The 19,422-nt window shown below is 44.2% G+C and overlaps 1 protein-coding gene across 1 annotated transcript; it reads left to right on the forward strand.

Annotated features, from left to right (window-relative positions):
* Window positions 1–4,231: 4,231 nt before the first annotated feature.
* On the forward strand, window positions 4,232–6,789 carry GSX1 (GS homeobox 1; the record flags this gene model as incomplete). The annotated part of the gene is made up of 2 exons (XM_081328040.1): window positions 4,232–5,012; window positions 6,428–6,789. The coding sequence occupies exons 1-2, from the start codon at window positions 4,289–4,291 to the stop codon at window positions 6,787–6,789; spliced, it is 1,086 nt and encodes a 361-aa protein (XP_081184166.1). The 5' UTR covers window positions 4,232–4,288.
* Between the last annotated feature and the right edge of the window lie 12,633 nt (window positions 6,790–19,422).

A 19,422-nucleotide genomic window follows, 5' to 3' on the forward strand; every position in this document is an offset into this window, starting at 1 on the left:
GGGGACTGGTTATTCTCCCCTTCATATTCTTCCCAATAGCTTTGGGCTTGGTCTGCATTCAGAAGGGTTAACTCCTTCCCTCCTGGAGCTAATAGATTGGGGTTCCATCCAGAAAGTACAGCAATACTTTAGGATGTCTTTCTATAAAGGTCAATTGTCTAAGAGGAATAGCTCATTCAACTAAAAAAAATAACTCTTAGACTTGATTCAAAAGGCTTTCCCTAAACTGAGCACTTTGCAGATGTGTTGCTGTTTTATATCTCTCTTTATCCTCAATTAATATGGAAAAAACTGGGACAAGATGCATATTGTTGTCTACCAATATATCTGGAAGACAACAGCTGTATAGAACAAGACCAAATTTTCTCTTTATTCCAACTATTCATGAATAGTTTAGCCAGGAGTTTTCGGTGCTATAGCACCCTTTTCCTTAGAATGGTTATTTGGTATTTAGAAAAAAAAATCTACTGTACATGGCCTTATTTTCCAGGCCCAACTTTGTCTTTACAGAAAAAGGAAAGTGAAAAGCGCAGTTCTTGAATTCAGATGTATTTATTTTAAAAGTCCAGTTCAGTATAATTTCTGAAACTTATTTCCAAAAAAGTATGTTTCAGATCTGTATGAAGTTGTGGGGAAACTGCATTTTCATATCTATGCTAGTTTATGTCCAAAATAAAAGCAAGCAGGCATCTACGCATAAAAAAAATAACAAGATAAAATTGCAAAGATTGTCTCCTTTCTTGAGGATTCTCAAAAGGAGAAACACTGATTAGGAACTGTATTTGACCAGATCATCTCTGAGTAGATTTTGCATCAGACTGCACAACAGCATTCAGAAGACATCCAGCTGAAGCTGTGTGATTCTGATTTAACAGTTTGTCTCAGGATATGGAGTGTGCCTAGGGCAGGGGTAGGCAACCTCAGCTCTTTTATGACTCATGGACTTCAACTCCCAGAATTCCTGAGCCAGCCATGCTGGCTCAGGAATTCTGGGAGTTGAAGTCCATGAGTCATAAAAGAGCTGAGGTTGCCTACCCCTGGCCTAGGGACTAATAATTATACATTCAAATTTAGTTATATGATTGCTTTCACTCTAGGTGCAAAATTCAATCGTACAACTTTCTAACTCCCTTAGTAAGTCTCACTGTTCATTGGTATTTCTGTCATCTTTCCCATTTCTCCTTTACAGAAGTGGGTTCAGTCCAGCAAGGTTAGACCTTAAGTCTCATTGATTTCAGTGGGAAATATTCAAGTAGATGACTAGTTTTCCTCTGGAAAGGGGTGTTATTCAAAATTGCTGAATTATGGCCAGTGAAACTTTGCAACACTCTCTGTTAAAACAAGCACATTGGAGAGCTGGTAATTTTAAACAGCAAAGATAAGAGAAGGCAGATGAAAGTATCAGAAAAGACTTTAATTACTCTTGGCTTTGAACAGATAAGTGCATTTTTTCCATTCAAGTTGTGTCTTCTGTTATATGTGGATTTGATTTAATGTCCAAATATACCTGAAAGTTTGCTCCAAAACATATTGCAATTGTTGTGTTTGGGGATAATAGCATGTAATGATCAATTCGGACTGGCCTGGAAAAAAGGTGATTTTTTAATGGATTTCCAGTTAGATTTTGCTTAGGAATCAGTTGCTGTATGTTTCTAACAGTTCCTTCAGACTCAGACATCTAGTGGATGGAATGTTCCCTTTCATACCTCTGACCCAGGACATAAGCATCCCAACATATTCAGGAGTGATGTCTAATTATACATTGAAGGCCCCATGGTTGCAGTGACCAATGGCACTCAAATAATACGTCCATGTCATATCCATGTCATATTTTTCCCCAAAACAGATCTGCATCTAAATGCTATGCAATACCTACATGATGGACAATATCTCCCTGGCCCTTATTCATTGGTATGGTATGCAGAAAAATCAGGTCTGATTCTGAGTCTCTAGTAGATAATTTTATAAAGATCCTTTCATTGGCTGGGACCTCCCAAAAACAGAGATCTGGACAACAGGAGAGACAGACTAAAGCTTACTTACTGCCAAGGTACTTCAACTTCACTGCTTGATTCAGCTAAATAGATCAGCATTGCCAAATAGTACATATAATAGTATGAGAATCCCAGCTCTTGGTCATGCTTTTCATTTCCATAGTTTTAAAGATATGCATTGGAGATACAATATTTGCATTTGTCTCTTAAAAATAAAATTGATCACCCCACAAATTCTGTTCTTCACCCCCTCTTCTCTGAGATCTTACATTTGAATCTCCACAATCTGTAGTAACTGGTATCAAAATGAATGGGGTGGGGGTGGGGGGGGGAGGAGTGTCTCTCTTCCTTTGCTCATCATTTGAATATGTCTGCTGGAGTAGCATCTTTTTATCCTTGATATGCGGGGAAGACATTCATTGTTTTGAGTTATCGGGAAGTTGGACGATTTTCTTTTATGCACGCTAAATCATTCTGGAGACCTGATTCTGGAAATGGATGGAAAGGAGGGTATGTAGAGGCTGGACTGCATTAGGAAGCATCCTAACATTGCAATCCCTTCAATAAATCAAGGGGATTGTTTCCAGGAAATGGAGGATTCTCACCAGAGGAGAAGGTGAGCAGAACTCTGTGGCTGAAATCGCTGTGAATTTCATCCCTTTTGTAAAATTGTTTTGTGGGAAAACATTCCAGATTCTTGGTTTTGAAGTAATGCTGCAACCTTGTCTTCCCAAAATGTGACACCTTGGAAAGAAAGCTCACTAAATTGGCTTCCTCTCTTTTAAAAATTGGCATGGTGGTTCCTCCAGGGAAAAGCAGCACTTTGGCTTTGCATTTTTAAAGCTATAGTGAGCCTAGGTAGGATGGTCTATATTTATGTAAGTATTAATAGTGATGAAAGGATCACTGTTATTGCATAAGATTTTATTTTTAAGCCATTAATCTTCATCCCCAGTTAACTAATGCTGCTAAAATTGTGTCTTTTACTCTCTTGGACTTTGCTCTTCTCCATTCTGTTTCAGATTCTATGGAATCATGAACTTCTCTATTAATTAACATGTTGTTTGCTATTTTGGTAGATATTTATTTTACTACTTAAAAACTTGCATAAGCATGAGTAAATAGAGAATAATAAAATGAACATTTGCCAGATAATTCCAAACAAAACACTACATATTAAATGTGATATAAATACATTTATTTACATTAAATATGTTACACATTAAATGTGACATCAAAAAATTAAAAATCAGAACCCTGGGCTGTGATCAAATCTTAACAACATTTATACCCCGTTCTGTCATTTGGACAGAATTATGGCAGCTGGAATTCCACCCGCTCTCCAAGTATAAATGGTATTTTTACAATAATAAAATATCTAATTTACTTTCTGCTCTGATTTTTAAATTGTGATGCTATCTGTCAAAAAGCATCTATCATGCTGCCCTCACCCATTTTTTTTTTACTGTAAAATATAGGTTGGAGATTTTGTTGATTATTAAATTGGTGAAACAAAATCAAGGTGGACTAATAAACATAAATTATTTCAAAGGAGGTAAATGTCCATTACTAGGTTTAGTTCAAAGTACATTTCAATACAAATGCAACTTGAAAAAAGAGGTTAATAGGAAATAAAGGTAATAGTTTTTTTAATTTCCACAACACTGTAATTTTAAGCATGGATATTGGAAATTAGCTGGGCTCAACCACAAATAAATAATTTTAGATCTTTCCAACTTTTTATAAAGGAATTTTCAACCAAATCTGCTATTTAACATCCACTTACTTGAAAATCAATTGCCAACAAAACATTCGAAATAGATGGATTTTATAATCAAGCAATGATAGTTATGTTCTGAGGACATAGGCTTTCACAGAAGCAAATTCCATAGATTTGCCAAGTGCCTGTGGCATCGGTGGGAATGAAGACTGTTGATTTAGTTGCAGACCTGTTCACTTCTGCTTTCAACTCAGCATCAGATGAAAATGCTCTTCTTTCCAGAGCCTATGAATGTTTTTAACGTTACGAGGTGTAACTCAGTGCTGATGCACCGGTCCAATCTTCACAAAAGTCCACACCGCTTCCCAAGATTTGAGGCTTTTTTGAAATCCCGCACCTCCACCACAGCGCATAGTAGGAAACTGTACGACCCGTCCGAAGCGCAACAGGGGCTGGAGAACGAAGGAGCCAATGGATTAGCGGTGGGACGAGGGAGGAGGCGGGTGGGGAGGGGTGGGGTGGGGTGGGGGGAACTAGGGAAGGCTGCCCAGAAACGTGGGTGGGGTTGACAAGAATGAGGGACATTGTGAAGCGCTTTGGGCGAACAAGGGGCATAATGAGGGAGCGTGCAGCGGCGGTGCCAAGGCGCGGCACAAAAAGCCTATTGACGGGGGCCGGCGCAGCTTTCATCACATGGCCCCCAAAGACGCTATTTAAACCGGGCCGCGCGGCTCTTTCAGCACCACTGGCGCTGGTCAGCGCCCGGCGAACAACTGCGCGGGCAAGAGGCGCTGCGCTCGCAAACCCAGCGGAAGGCGAGGGCGAGGCTGGACGGGGCCGAGCCATGCCGCGATCTTTTCTGGTGGACTCGCTGGTGCTGCGCGAAGCCGGCGGCAGCGACAAGAAAGGAGGCGTCTCTCCCGGCAGCCCGCCGCCCCCGCCGCTCTTTCCGTATGCCGTCCACCCCTCGCATCCACTGCACGGCCTTTCCGGAGGCGCCTGTCCCGCGGCTCCCGTGGCCACGTCGGCTGCGCGCAAAGCCGGCCTGCTCTGCGTGTGCCCCCTCTGCGTGGCCGCCGCTTCTCAGCTGCACCCGCCGCCGCCGCCGCCGCCTCCGCCCGCCCTGCCCCTCCTCAAGGCTTCCTTTCCTCCCTTCGGCTCCCAGTATTGCCCTTCGCCCCTGGCTGCCAGGCAGTCTCCCGGAGGTTCGTCCGCCTCCAGCGGGGGCCACGCACCCGCCCTCTACCAGAGCGCCTACCCGCTGCCCGACCCCCGACACTTCCACTGCATCTCCGTGGGTAAGTAGTTTGGGGCCCGGGGCGGGCTGGGGGAACGACTGATCATCTCGCCGTAGGTCACCCGAAGCTTTTCAGCAGGGAGCGGCGAGACCGATTCTCGCTCTTCGGACCCTGGGAAGGTCGTTTTCGCTTGTCTAAATGCAATAGGCGCTTGTTTGGCAGCAGGGTACAGTGGCTTCCCGCCATAGGCTTCCGAATAAAAGCGATTTTCAGAATAGGTGTAAGGAGATTGAAGTTGTTTTAAATAGGAGGGCGAGGAGCGAGGCAGCGGGACAAAACTGCTCCCTCCTGCCCAAAGTCTGCAAAGCAGAGACGTTAAAGAAAGTTGTCTCAGCAGATGGGAGGCTGAGCTGGCATACTCTGGGTTCGGAAGTGGAGCGAGATTGGTTGGTATTCGGTCACCAGGAATTCCGGGGCTGTAGGTTAGAATAAAAAGTTTGAAAGCATCCCGGAAAAGGCAGTGGCCAATCACTCCTGTACTGTTTCCCCAAACCATGGACGCGTCCACGAATTCCCTAGGAGGCGAGTTATACTTGAGGGAGCTTTTGCTGTTCCTTCCCAGCCTAGGAGAAAATACAGCTGAAGACTGGGGTCATTTGACGCCCCGACCAAAGTCCGTACTTTCGCAGTCAATAGGATTAAAGGGATGGACTGGGTTGCATAGCTAAGCGGCAGCGCAGTTCTAGAAACGAAGTCCGGACTGCGGAAGAGAGAGTTGAATTGTCAGCAGGGATGGTTGAGAATTCGGGAAATTGATGGGGGCCTGCGCAGAGAACGGCGCCCAGCGCTTGACGGTTAGCTGAGGATTAGCTGTTCTGCCGCTTTCAGAGTGGGAGATTCTAGGCTTCGCACAATCCAGCCTGCTGTCCCGAAAAACAGGTTGTTGTTTTTTTTGCACAACCTCTAAGGAGCGCAGTGCTTTGGTCTGTCATTCCAACGGCATTTACAAGGAACCTTCACAGGTTAAAAGAAGTCAACCGACCCTGACCCTCCTTCCTAACCCTCACCCCGGCAACTCGTAGAGGCATTTCCGAGTAATGACTTAGAGCTACCAAGTAGTGGGGAACTCTTTGCGGGGGGGGGGGGAAGTGCCCGACTGGGATCCTCTGTAGGAACCTTTGTCACGCTCATCCTGCAGGTTAGACGGATAGTCGCTCCCGTAGCTCCAAGCTCAGTCCAAACTGCATCTCAAGGGCGCTTAGTTGTATCTAGGGGCTTATGGCATTCTCGGCTAACCCGCAACAACGATTCCTAGCATGGTCTGTCTACAAGAGCGTGGCTGTGGCGATGTAAAAACACACCCGAGCTAAGCTTCCCTACTCGCTCGGGGGCCTTTTGGGGTTAGGGTTGGCTTCCCCGCGGGCCAAATTGGCTCGGCCCTGCAGGTCTTGACTTTCCGCTTTGCCTCCCCGCAGACAGCACGTCGGGCCAGCTGCCGAGCAGCAAGCGGATGCGCACCGCCTTTACCAGCACGCAGCTGCTGGAGCTGGAGCGGGAGTTCGCCTCCAACATGTACCTGTCGCGTCTGAGACGCATCGAGATCGCCACCTACCTCAACCTCTCCGAGAAGCAGGTGAAGATCTGGTTCCAGAACCGGCGGGTCAAGCACAAGAAAGAAGGCAAGGGCGGCTCCCATCGCGCTGGGGGACCGGCCGCCCCCGGCTGTAAGTGCGCCTCCCTCTCAGCTGCGGCCAAGGGCTCCGAAGACGAGGAGGACTCGCCCATGTCTCCGTCTTCCTCGGGCAAGGACGAGAGAGAACTCGCCGTCACCCCCTAAGGTGTGACGACGACGACGACGACGACGACGCCGTCCGGGCGACGAGCTTCCTTGGGCCCCTCCGGTCTCCCGCAGATGGAATGGACAAGGACGAGCCCATAGAGCCGGTGTAAATAGCCCCGCGGCCCCTGCTCGCCACCAGCGTGCTCTGTTCCAGAGCTGTTGGTTAAAGGGGAGCCCCGTAGGTTCCCTTTCCGAGGCAGCTTTTCTTCCTTGAGATTAACAATACCGTAATTAGCCAGCGGAGGCTGACACAGCGCCGACCACCCTCTTTCTTTGAAGAGCGGGGAAGAGTCAAGGTCAACTTGGTTTACCTCTGTCTGGTGTCTGGGGGAATCCCAGGGCGTGGTTCTCTCCCAGCCTCGCATCTTCCTCTTCCTCTTCCCCTCCTCCCCCCCCTTCCCTTCGGGTTGTTTCTGGGTATAAAATCTAGATCCTGATTCCTAACAGGTTTTCTTTAGAAGCTGGAAGGCATTTCACTAGGAAGCTGGGGCAGAGAGCAAGAGATTTAACTTGTGTTAAACTTTCTGTTTTGCTTCTTTTTTTTGTTGTTGTTGTTGTCAATTTTATGATCCTTCTTGAAATATATTATGGTTACGGCTGTATTGTTTTTCTGGAAAAATCAGGAGATATTTATTTATTTATTTATGTAAAGACATTGGCGCAAAAATAAAGTTTTTTTACAAAAAAATAATAATAATAGAAATGTATATATACACTGAAAGCCAAATGCTTTGGCTTTATCCCCTTGGATGACTCCCACTAATTTCAATTGGAAGACTTTGACTTTGACTTTCCTACCAGAATCAGGAAGATTTTTTCCCCCACTCAATGTTAAATAATATTATTCTCAATTTAACTGCCCATGGATATAATTCTAATTGATTTTATTGGGAATGGTAACTCTTCCCCCTTCAAAACTGTGCGATGTAGTAATTGCTTCCTTGACTTGGCTTGGATCCGTTGTGCAGCATCACTCAAGAGCTGACCTTATTGGTATTTACTTCTGAGTAGACAATTAGGACAATACTACCTTAGACCAGCACAGAAACATGTTCTTCCTTGCTGACCAAATCCAATATATGTTGCATATGAGTGAAAAATAAGGAGGAAAATATTATCCCTAACTAATGTTGTTAAAAGGCAGATCGTGCCATCTTTATGCACCTCGTGAAAAGCTTGTGCGTTTGGATAAAACTGGTTATCCCTGCTACCAGAACCATTCTGATTTCTTGCTACCATAAACTAACACTGTATAAGAGAAATATCCAGGTTATATCTGGATGCTTAACTTTGGCTTGCTGCTTTGCCGTGAATTAAAAAAAAGAAAGATAAATATGGCCCATATACTGTAATGTACTGCAGTTGTCCACCACAGAATCCATACTCCTCTCCGCTTCCCCCCCCCCACACTCTTCTTCATCTAACATGTATGTTAGCCAGAATCATAAGACCTGCCACTCTATAGAAGACAGCAAATGATGCTCCTTAAATCACCTGACCTGGCACCTTCTTCTATGCAAACCTCTACACAGTCTGACTCTTTTTTTTAATGGTTTATACAGAATTAATTTTAAGAAGGGTTTGCAGCGGTAACACTAAAAAAATAAAGTGCGATGCACTCCAAAGCACATTTTCCATTTCATGCTTGCTGGCTCCGAACTACCTGAGGCTTCTGAGGCCACAGCCTAGTGGGATTTACGTCTGAGTGATGCTTCCATGGTTTTCAGTTTGCTTGAAGAGAGGTCACAGAAAGAACCCATCATGAAAAGTGACCCTCCCCTCCTTGCACTCTGTTTGCTGGCCCCAGAAAAAGCAAATTCCTTTGGAAGAATGTGGAAAAGATGTAACATTGGGGGGAGGGTGGGTTTCGGGTCACTTATTGTCTCTGTCCCCCCCCCCCCCATGACAAAACACAAGCTATACTTATTGCTTGTTAATGGCAGTCTTCCTGAGATCAGAGTGGAGCAACTATTTAGTTGCGGTCCCTTGAGCCAAGCTCTTCTTCATGTCTTTTCTTTCCTTCCGTCAGAAGTACCTTTGGAAGGCTGAAGTTTGCACTAAAATGATTTGGCTCCTTCTTCCAGCTTGAGTGAACTCTGCAGCCTGGATTCAGAGACCCGTTTGGGAGACTTAAGTCAGGAGAGTAGACAACAGCATCCAAAATAAAACACTATCCCGGCTTCGCCTCTTAGTGATATCCTCATGCCAGGCCATGCAGTGGGGAGAAGGAGCTGAAGGTTGCTGTGGCCTCTCTGTAAGATATGATGTGAATGTTCAGCAAAAGGACCTCAGAACACTTGACTGGCTGTTTCCTTGGATTGCTCTAGAGAGGAACATGGGCCTGAATCTTCAGTGTGCACCCATATTCCTCCTAGGATAGTTTGTGTGTGTGTAAGTGCCTTTGAGTTAGACTTGACTCCTCGTGAGTACATGTAGTTTTCTTGGCAAGATTTCTGGAGGTGGCTTGTTCTTGCCTTCTTCCTAGACTGAGAGAAAGAGAATGGTCCAAGATCACCCAGTTGGCTTTGTACCTAAGGCAGGACTAGAACTCACAGTTTCCCATTTTCTTGCCGGGTGCGTTAACCATTACAGGTAGTCTTTGACTTAAGACCACTACTACTGGGAGTGGAATTTCAGTTGCAAAGTGATCAGAAAGCAGGTCATCATGTGTCTAGATCCAATTTTACCGTGATTTCTACCTCTGCCATTAAATGAATCGCAGGGTTTTTAACAAATCCAGCTTCCCCAATTAGTTTTGCTTGACAGAAACCTTCTGGGAAATGTGATGACATGACAGCAAGATGCTGCCACTGCTGTAAATGCAAGCCAGTTGTCAGGTATCTGAAGTGAGATCACATGACTCTGGGGCTGGTGCATTGATTCTAACTTCAAAGGTGGATCATGTCACTTTTTTTGAAGGGCATTGTCATCTTGAACATTAAATCATTAAATGAATGCTCATCGAAGGCAGACTATCCAACTGGATGCACATGAATACCCAAAGCTGAATTATGTCTAGGATTACTTGATAAGGAACAGAAAGATCTGGATGACCACAAAGAGGCAGCAGAGAGATATAACTGCCACTGGCTTTGCTGTCATCTAGTGGCAGTCCAAAAGTTTGCAGCTTTATTGGGTAACTCCAAATTTTAGACCACAGGTCAGGTTTGGTCCATTATTGCCCATTCTGCTCATACAGAACTCTTAGCTGTATCAGTTAAAAACCTAGAACAGGAGTCTTCAAACTTGGCAACTTTAAGACTTGTGGACTTCAACTCCCAGAATTCCTCAGCCAGCCAGTCTTAAAGTTACCAAGTTTGAAGACCCCCTGGCCTAGAAGCTGCATTCACACCAGATGGTAACATTAATATTAAATGTAGTTTCTGTTGGTTGGTTTGCTTGACTGTTTTTACAACTTGGTTGCGCAAGTCCATTTGTTGGTTTATACTTCAATGTGGTGTCTAAGTCCAGAACCCAGAACCCGGAACCTGTGCTGGGTGAATAGAGCAGGGTTGGGTAACTATGGCCCCTTCAAGACCTGTGGACTTCAACTCCCAGAATTCCCAGCATGGCTGGCTCAGGAATTCCACAGGTCATAAAGGGGCCACAGTTGCCCATCCTTGCTTTAGACTTTTTGTGGCTTTCTGAAGCATCAGAAAGGATTTTTTTTTTTACTTTTCTAGCACTTTATGGAAATACCTGAGATACCTAGAATCCTCCGAGTCCTATTAGAGAGGCAGAGGTAGAAAAAAGGATAAAAAATCTACCACACCGAAAATATATCAACAGGAGTTAACCACGTTCTTCATTCCCCCAACTTGGGAGCTAAAACAACGACAGTAACTTCCACGCTCATTCTCTTAATGAGTCCTGGTTTTTCTTGGGTTAATTTCCTTTTCTTCCGTTCTGTTCCGTTCTATTTCCTCTCCAGGAAGATTAGCCGTAAGAAGTCAGGAAGCTTCTTAAGGTTTGCCCCTTCTCTGGAAATCGGATGCGTGATGACAGGCTACGGTATTTGTGAAGTCCTGCTCCCCGATCCTTAAGTCCAAACAAATGCGCTCATGGCATCAGCGCTCAGACGGAGCTCAGACGTCTTTTCATTCGCTTTTGCGCACCTTGAACCTCTCCTCCTCAGGCTCCGGTTAAAACAAGCGGATCTACCGCCGATCTCTCTTTCTGTAGCTCAGAAAGGAAGAGCTTCTGCCTTAAAGGAAGACTCGCTCAGGGAAGTCTAAAGGACCACACACACACACACAAACACACACACCCCTTCTCCATAAGTGGGGGGGGGGCTCCGAAGCGGCTCCAAGTTCTGCATCTTGCTTTCTAACCTTGCTTCCAACAACCCGATTGAAACCAACAGCCCATAAAGTCGAATGGATTCCAGCGGATGGCCTCCTGCGAGAAACGTCCTACTCTTTTTCAGATATAGAGGCAATACGACGCCCAAAGTTTCCCATAATTAACTATCAGAAGTACTGAGTGTTGCCACCCCAATACCTGTGGAAAGCAGCAATTTAGGGGGGCAGGGGTGGGCTGGGCTGCAGTATAGCTCCTTCCCACCTCCGAATTCGGATGGAAAGGAAGATGCAAAGATTCTTGATAGAAGAGTTTCAAGCAAGCTGCCAAAATGCAATTATTTTGTTGCATCTTTTCTTTTGTTTTCTTTTTTTTTAAAAAAAAACAAACAGGTTCCTTTGATTGCTAAGCAATTTTCTTTTTTTTTGCTATTAATAGGGATCTGGAAGAAAAAGAACGAATTCAATTTATATTTAAATAGTGCTACTACATATTTTTAAATTGGGGAGTTAGCCAATAAAAATGGTGTTGGTGTTGGAGCTAAAGTTGAATATGTGTCAGTAAGATCACATGGCTGAAAAAAAATGGAAGCATGATTTTAGGCCACATCAATAGGATAAGGTGCAAATCACTAAACTTTACTATACCTTTCACTGATCAGGCCCCATCTCTCGTTTTGTGATAAAATGAGGACCCAGATTGTTGGGGGCAATAAGCTGACTTTGTAATAATGCCGCTTGGGGTGTGTGAAAGCCCTAATAAGCAGGCATATACATAGAATGAAGGCTACTGCTAAGTTTGTAAAGCCGCCCTGAGTCTTCGGAGAAGGGCGGGATATAAATGGAATTAAAATAAAATAAAAATAAATAAATAACATGGGCACTGTATTTAAAGAAAGGTTCATAACTCATTCAAGAAGAATGGCCAGGCGCAAGAAATTCCTGGAATCTAAGGAGCTGTTGTGGTTTTTCCCACTTCCAGGTGATGCTCAGGGCATGAGAAACAAAGCCAGGGAAATCCAGCAGACACTTTCCCTAACTTGTCCCACAATAAATCAATTAGGACAGCAAGATTTAGTGGCTTCTTTATCAGAACAGAACGGGTCTAGTGTCAAAGGCCACACCTGGAATACTGCATCCAGTTTTGGTGACCACGATGTAAAAAAGATGTCGAGACTCTAGAAAGAGTACAGAGAAGAGCAACAAAGATGATTGGGGGACCGGAGGCTAAAACATATAGGGAACGGTTGCTGGAATTGGGTATGTGTAGTTTAACGAAGAGAAGGGTGAGGGGTGACATGATAGCAGTGTTCCAATATCTCAGGGGCTGCCACAAAGAAGAGGGAGCCAAGGTATTCTCCAAAGCACCTGAAAGCAGGACAAGAAGCAATGGATGGAAACTAGTCAAGGAGAGAAGCAACCTAGAACTAAGGAGAAACTTCCTGACAGTTAGAACAACTAACCAGTGGAACAACCTGCCTCCAGAAGTGGTGAATGCTCCAACACTGGAGGTTTTTAAGAAGAGACTGGACAGCCATTTGCTTGAAATGGTATAGGGTTTCCTGCCTGAGCAGGGGGTTGGACTAGATGACCTCCAAGGTCCCTTCCAACTTATTATTATTATTATTATTATTATTATTATTATTATTATTATTATTATTATTATTATTATTATTATTATTATTATAGCAGCAAACTTAATGCTGACATTCTTCTACTGGCGCAGTTTCTGATGGATTGTCCTTTAATCCAGTGATCTGATTGTGTTTGATGTTCACCATCTTTCATCTCCTTCCAGGAGCCTCTTAAGCTACACCCATTCTGTCATAACTGAGCTGAGTAACATTTTTAAGGCCAACCAAAGTCACAAAAGGTCTGAAATAATAAGAAGGGCTTTTATTTGGGGATTTCTCACTTTTCTTTTCTTTTCTTTTTTATATAGGCAGCCAATGCCAACTTCTAGAGAACAAGTTTAGCGTAGTGATTAAGACATCATGCTAGAAACTGGGAGACTGTGAGTTCTAGTTCCACTTTGGGCGCAAAGCCAGCTGCAGGACCTTAAGCCAGCCATTCCTTCTCAGCCCTAGGCAAAGGCAAAGCCATTTCTAAAATTAAGCCAAGAAAATTGAAGGGTCTTCTCCAGGCAGTTGCTGGCAGTCAACATTGACTGAAAGCTACCCCCTCCCCCCCAAAAAAGCCCACTTCTATGTTTCTCCACCTTCTATTCTACAGCCAATGCATGCAAGGTGGTTTCACCCACTCTACTGCTTTGCTTTGCAGTTTTGTGTTAAATTGGTAAGGACTATAAAGGGAAAGCACTTCCTGTACTGTTGACAAAGCAGACTAGCACAATTGCACAGTTCTACAATTCTAACAAGGGACGCGGTGGCTCAGTGGGTTAGGACACTGAGCTTGTCAATCAGAAGGTCGGCAGTTTGGCGGGTCGAATCCCAAGTGCCGCGTAACAGTTACTTGTCCCAGCTTCTGCCAACCTAGCAGTTTGAAAGCATGGGACCGCTACGGTGGGAAGGTTCCATGCGCCTTTGGCGTCTAGTCATGCTGGCCACATGACCACGGAGATGTCCTCGGACAAGCACTGGCTCTTCGGCTTTGAAATGGAGATGAGCACCAGTCCCTAGAGTTGGAAACGACTAGCACGCATGTGCGGGGGAACCTTTACCTTTTACAATTCTAACAGACCACAGGCACAGCACCACTGCATCCATATGCAAAGGAATTTAGAGACAATCTTGAGGAAGGTATGAAAAGGTGATAAAGAAGAGACTTGGAAAAGCAGTTGACTCATATCTAGGTAGTGTAAGAAAGAAATTCAGATTAGAAAAATAATTCAAATTGGTTTGGTCTTGAATTGGTTAAGAATGTAATGGTGCAGAAAATGGTTCACACAGGCTTTCAAGATTTTGTTATTCCACCTTACAACAATAAAGTAGCATATCTGGAATCCCTTGGGTGTCTGTTTCTTGGCCTGGTCTACCATGAGACCCAGGTTGGTCTAGTAGTGGTTAGGGCACCAGGTTAGAAACCAGGAGTTGGTGAGCTCTACTCCTGCCTTAAGCATCAAAGCCAGCTGGGTGACCTTGGGCCAGTCACTCTCTCTTAGCCCAACTCACCTCACAGGGTTGTTATTTTGAGGAAAATAGGAGGAGGAAAGGGTATTCAGAAAGTGCCCCACTTTGCATTATTTATAAAAAAATAATAAAGGCAGATAAAAAAATCTACAATAAACAAACATGAATGGCTGACATCAGATCCTTAGCAGATTATGCCAGAATACTTTTAGATAAGGCAGACAAGGAACGAGAAAGGAGGAAAGGACATAAGAATGAACTGTCATGCAATTTTCTCCAACAATATTTTTATAGCAACTTTGTCAGAACAAGACATCCAAGTCACAATTCAGTTTTTATAGAACAGAAACCTCACTTACTTTGTCTCTAGAAGCTTCTTTCCCTAATTGAATTGCTTCCAAATGAGGATGTTCTATGTTTTGATCATCATGCGCTCGTGACCTCCCGGTTAGACTACTGCAATGCTCTCTACATGGGGCTGCCCTTGAGGACCACCCGAAGGCTTCAACTGGTGCAGAATTCAGCCACGCGAGTTTTCATGGGAGCTTCCCGATACTCCCGTGTAACACCTCTTCTCCGTGAGCTGCATTGGCTTCCGGTTGCCCTCCGGGTGAGATTCGAGGTGCTGGTAATGACCTATAAAGCCCTAAATGGCTTGGGTCCGGACTATCTAAGGGAACATCTTCCCATCGTCCTGTGCGCCCCCACAGAGAGGGCCTTCTCAGGGTACCACCGGTTAATGAATGCCGGTGGGTTATTCCCAGGGGAAGGGCGTTCTCTGTGGGTGCGCCTGCCCTATGGAACCAACTACCCACAGAACTTAGGACTGCCCCCGACCTTTGCTCATTTCGCCGGGACCTGAAAACTTGGCTCTTCGATCTGTTTGGTCCAGACTGTGGGGTTGTTAATTTAACTGGGTTTTAGATTTACTCTTGGGGCTTAAATTTAATTTAATTGTTTTAATTGTTTTTAATTTTTGTATTCATGGTTTTAACTGCCCTGTAAACCGCCCTGAGTCCTACGGGAATAGGGCGGTATACAAATCCAATAAAATAAATAAATAAATAAATCATAAATTTGCCAATATCCACTGTGTGGAATTTGAAGAACTTGAGACTTCAAGGAAATCTACAAAGCCAAGATACAAGGATGCCAGTGGCACATTTCTAAGAGGATAGAAGAGGAAAATTTTATTTTTATTTTATTTTGTCAAACAAAAATTACAAATTCAAACAAACAAAAAAATCAAAATGTGACAGGGATGATAGGCACGCCAGTGCAATTATGCACACACTTACCATTTCTTCTGTACTGTTGTCAAAAATCCCAAGATGGATATCTCCATCATCTGGTAGTTAACTCGATCATGAGTTAAACTTGTCTCAAGGGAGGTTTGACTTTTACATTAACAATATTTTTATAACAAGTTTGTCAGAACAAGATATCTAAGTCACAATTCAGTTTTTATAGAACAGAAACCTCAGCTACTTTGTCTCCAGAAGCTTCTTCCCCTAACTGAATTGCTTCCAAATGAGGATGTTCTATGTTTTGATCATCATAAATTTGCTTATATCCACTGTGTGGAAATTGAAGAACTCAAGACTTCAAGGAAATCTACAAAGCCAAGATGTCATGTATAGGGCCAGTGGTACATTTCTAAGAGGCTAGAGCAGTGATGGCGAACCTTTTAGAGACCGAGTGCCCAAACGGCAACCCAAAACCCACTTATGTATCATCGGGTGCCGGGTGGGCGTGGCCTTTTGGGTGGGCATGGCCCATTGGGTGGGTGTGGCTGCAGTGATAATGGCAGACTGGGTGGGACTAAAAAGTTCAATCAATCAATTCCAACTTTGCGAGATCTTCCCCCCCCCCCCCGTGAGAAGTTGAAATTGATTGATTGAATGGTTTTTTTTCTTGCACACGGCGGCAGAGGCCTAAAGTGAAAAGGTTTTATAAAACCCAGCTGAAGGCCTAGGACTGGGGCGACGGCACACGTGCCCACAGAGAGGGCTCTGCGTGCCACCTTTGGCACCCATGTCATAGGTTTGCCAGCATGGGGCTAGAGGCTGGTAGTTAACTCCACCATGAATTGAACTTGTCTCCAGGGAGGTTTGACTTTTACCTTTTCTTTGTTTCTATCTGTATCTTGTGGGGAAATCTGGATTTTTCACAAAATGCTAGAGATGAAGAGACCCTTTCACCAGTATACTCCTCTGTTAAAGCATCCCCCGACAGATGAAAATATTATCTCTGCTTCGACAACATCCAGTGAAGGAGATTTCACCATTTGCTGGATAAGTGATTCCCCTGTTGATCTGTTACTGCAAGGAAGTTTTACTATAAATATTTACTAATATTCAGCCTTCTTGTAACCTTATGTCCTGAATTGCTTAATAGTGAGATGGGTACCATAAATTTAAAAAAAAACCACAAAATTATTTCATATCTTGCAATCTGCTTAAAACTTTTTCAGAGGATCTACCAAGTGAATATGATAGTTGATTTATTTATTTTTAAATTTCCCCTTTGTTTCGAAAATTGATGGGAAATTGTGTTTCCACTGTTTGAGTTTGCTACCAAATGTTGATGGTCAGGTGTATCATCAAGGTGGGGGAAGGGAGTGAAAATAGGCAAGATGGTAAGCACAACCTCCTCATGCAAATCCCACCCCTCTTGTGTGTGCATCAGTGTTGCACTCTTGTGTGAGAGAGATGAAGCCTGCATTGTGATGCTGCGTCTGCCATCTCGCCCACCACCACTCTTCCACGGATGCCTCTGTAGAAGAGGCTGTCACTGGGATTCTGGCCATCTGCAGAGCTGCCTGCTCCAGCCAGCGCCAGCCTTAACAGTTCAATCACACACAGAGAAACTGCTATCAGTCCCATATTTTGGGATGGTTCATGGAGGGGGAGGGGGCACTGAAGCAAGGAGGTCTGCTATGGAAAAGCCTCCTGATTGAGCTCAGACTATATTGCCTTCCTTTGTAACATTTCAGAAGTTTCAAGACAGAATTGTTCTGGACAGCTTTATGATTTTATTAGCTTTTTGTTTCTGCACTGCAGCAGAGTAGAAATGTGGGAAAGAAAGAAAGAAAGAAAGAAAGAAAGAAAGAAAGAAAGAAAGAAAGAAAGAAAGAAAGAAAGAAAGAAAGGAGGGAGGGAGGGAGGGAGGGAGAGAGGGAGGAAGAAGATCCAAAATAATAACATTATGCATATCCTTTCCCATTTGATGTGTGGCATAAGTAGCAAGCATCATATACAGTATGTGGATTTTTTCCATAATGGGCACATATTTTTTTAAAAAGGGCCAGGAGCATGCGTGTGTGTATGTGTGTGTTTAAAATATAAAGGGGCCTGTAGCTGAAAGGGTAGAATTTGTATGTCATTGTGATGGCTGCCATCTTTAATCTTTTAAATCTGGGCTTAGGGCCCTGGATCAGTGTGGACTACAACCAACCAACCAACCAACAAAAAATACAAAAGTAATATAAAAATGCCAAATCCAGTCTGGCCATAATAATAATAAACTTAGCCTTTCCATAAGTATGAGGCTGCTTGCCTTGAGGTCACTTCTATTCTTGAAAACACAGGCTGAGAAGTTTCCAAAGAGGCTGGTTCACTGCAGCAAAAAAATGAGGTCTGAAAGGCCTTAAAGAAGCTCCAGGGGTGGAAACCTGTCAGCCAAGATGTTACATGGGACAGGGACTACCAGAGAAGGGGCACATTTCCTAGCTCCCATTAGATGACTATATTTGGGGAAAGGAATCAGTAGTGTGCCCACCTTATCTGACCTGATAGGACCAGTAGACCTCCTTCAGGAAAGGTGCTCCTGCAGATAGGCTGGCTCTGTGCCATCTAGGGCTTTAAAGGTAATGACTAGCATCTTGAATTGCAAGTGAAAAGAAACTAGAAACCGGTGCAATTTGGGCACAACAGAGGTATTACATGGGCAAACCTAGTGCTCCCCCATTAATGTATCCACTGCTGCATTCTGGACTAGTTGAAGTTTCTGGGTGATATTCAAGGGCAGCACCATGTACGTGTATTACAGTAATCCAGACAGGAGATGACCAAGGCATGAGTGGCCATAATCAAGGCAACCTGGTTGAGAAAAGAGTGCATTTGGCCCACAAGATGAATAGGGAGCTAAGTCCACACACACACACACACACACACACACACACATACCCAGTCACGGTTGCCACCTGCTCCCTGAGCAGGAATGGTCAGTCCAGGAGGACCCCCTAATTATGTATCATCTCAGTCCAAGAAAGTGTCACCCCAACCTGAGTCAAAGATGGAAAACCAGCTATCCTGGAGGGAGCAGGCAAAAATCCTTCTTGTTCTGTCTGGAGTTAAAACTGGCTCCTCCCTATCCAAACCCTTACAGCCTCCAGCGCTTGGCCAGCAGGATCACCACATCACTTGTCTGGCTAGGGTTGGAGATACGTAATTGGGTATAATCAGCATACTGATGACACTGAACACCAAACCCACGGATGGCCTCCCCTAGCGGTTTCATTGCAGACGTTAAAAAGGAGGGGAGAGACGCTTGACACCTGAGGCACCCCACATTGCAGGGGGCCACAGTTTGACCTCTCCTTTCCCGCCATCACCGACTGGAACCAATCATGGAGGAAGGAGAAGAACCACTGTAACACACTGCCTCCTGTTCCCAACCTCCAAAGCCAGTCCAGAAGGCCAACATGGTCAATGGGATCAAAAGCTAGTCAGAGGTCCAGGAGGGCCCCCCAAAGGTCATCAACAAGTGCAACCAATGTCATTTCAGTGGTGTGCCCAGGCTAAAAAGGGTCCAGATAATCTAGAAAAGGGCTCAGATAAAAATTTGCTCCTAGCAAATTTTATACCTATTATATTTTTAAGAGTTTGCTCCAATGTTTGTTTGTTTATATTTCTAAACTGTTCATATCCACCAAAGAGAGGTTCTGTTGGAGTACAATATAATATCATCGATAAATAAAATAACGTATAAAAATTAACATTAAAATTGAGTTGGGATTATTATTATTTTTTAAAAAAATTATAGAATAATGACATAAACTTCAAAAAAAAGGTAAAAATTCCAATATGGCACTTAACGTTCATTATTAAAGAGGGCCCTCTCATGGAACTAGCCAGCCCCATGATTACGTGGTTATCTGTGCCCCCCATGAAAGATTGCAAAGCCAGGTTTTGCCCCCTCTGCAGAAAACCAAGAGAGTGGGGGGCCTTCCACCCCTCCAG

This window comes from Vipera berus (genome assembly GCF_964194415.1).
Source record: "Vipera berus genome assembly, chromosome: 4".
NCBI lineage: Eukaryota > Metazoa > Chordata > Lepidosauria > Squamata > Viperidae > Vipera > Vipera berus.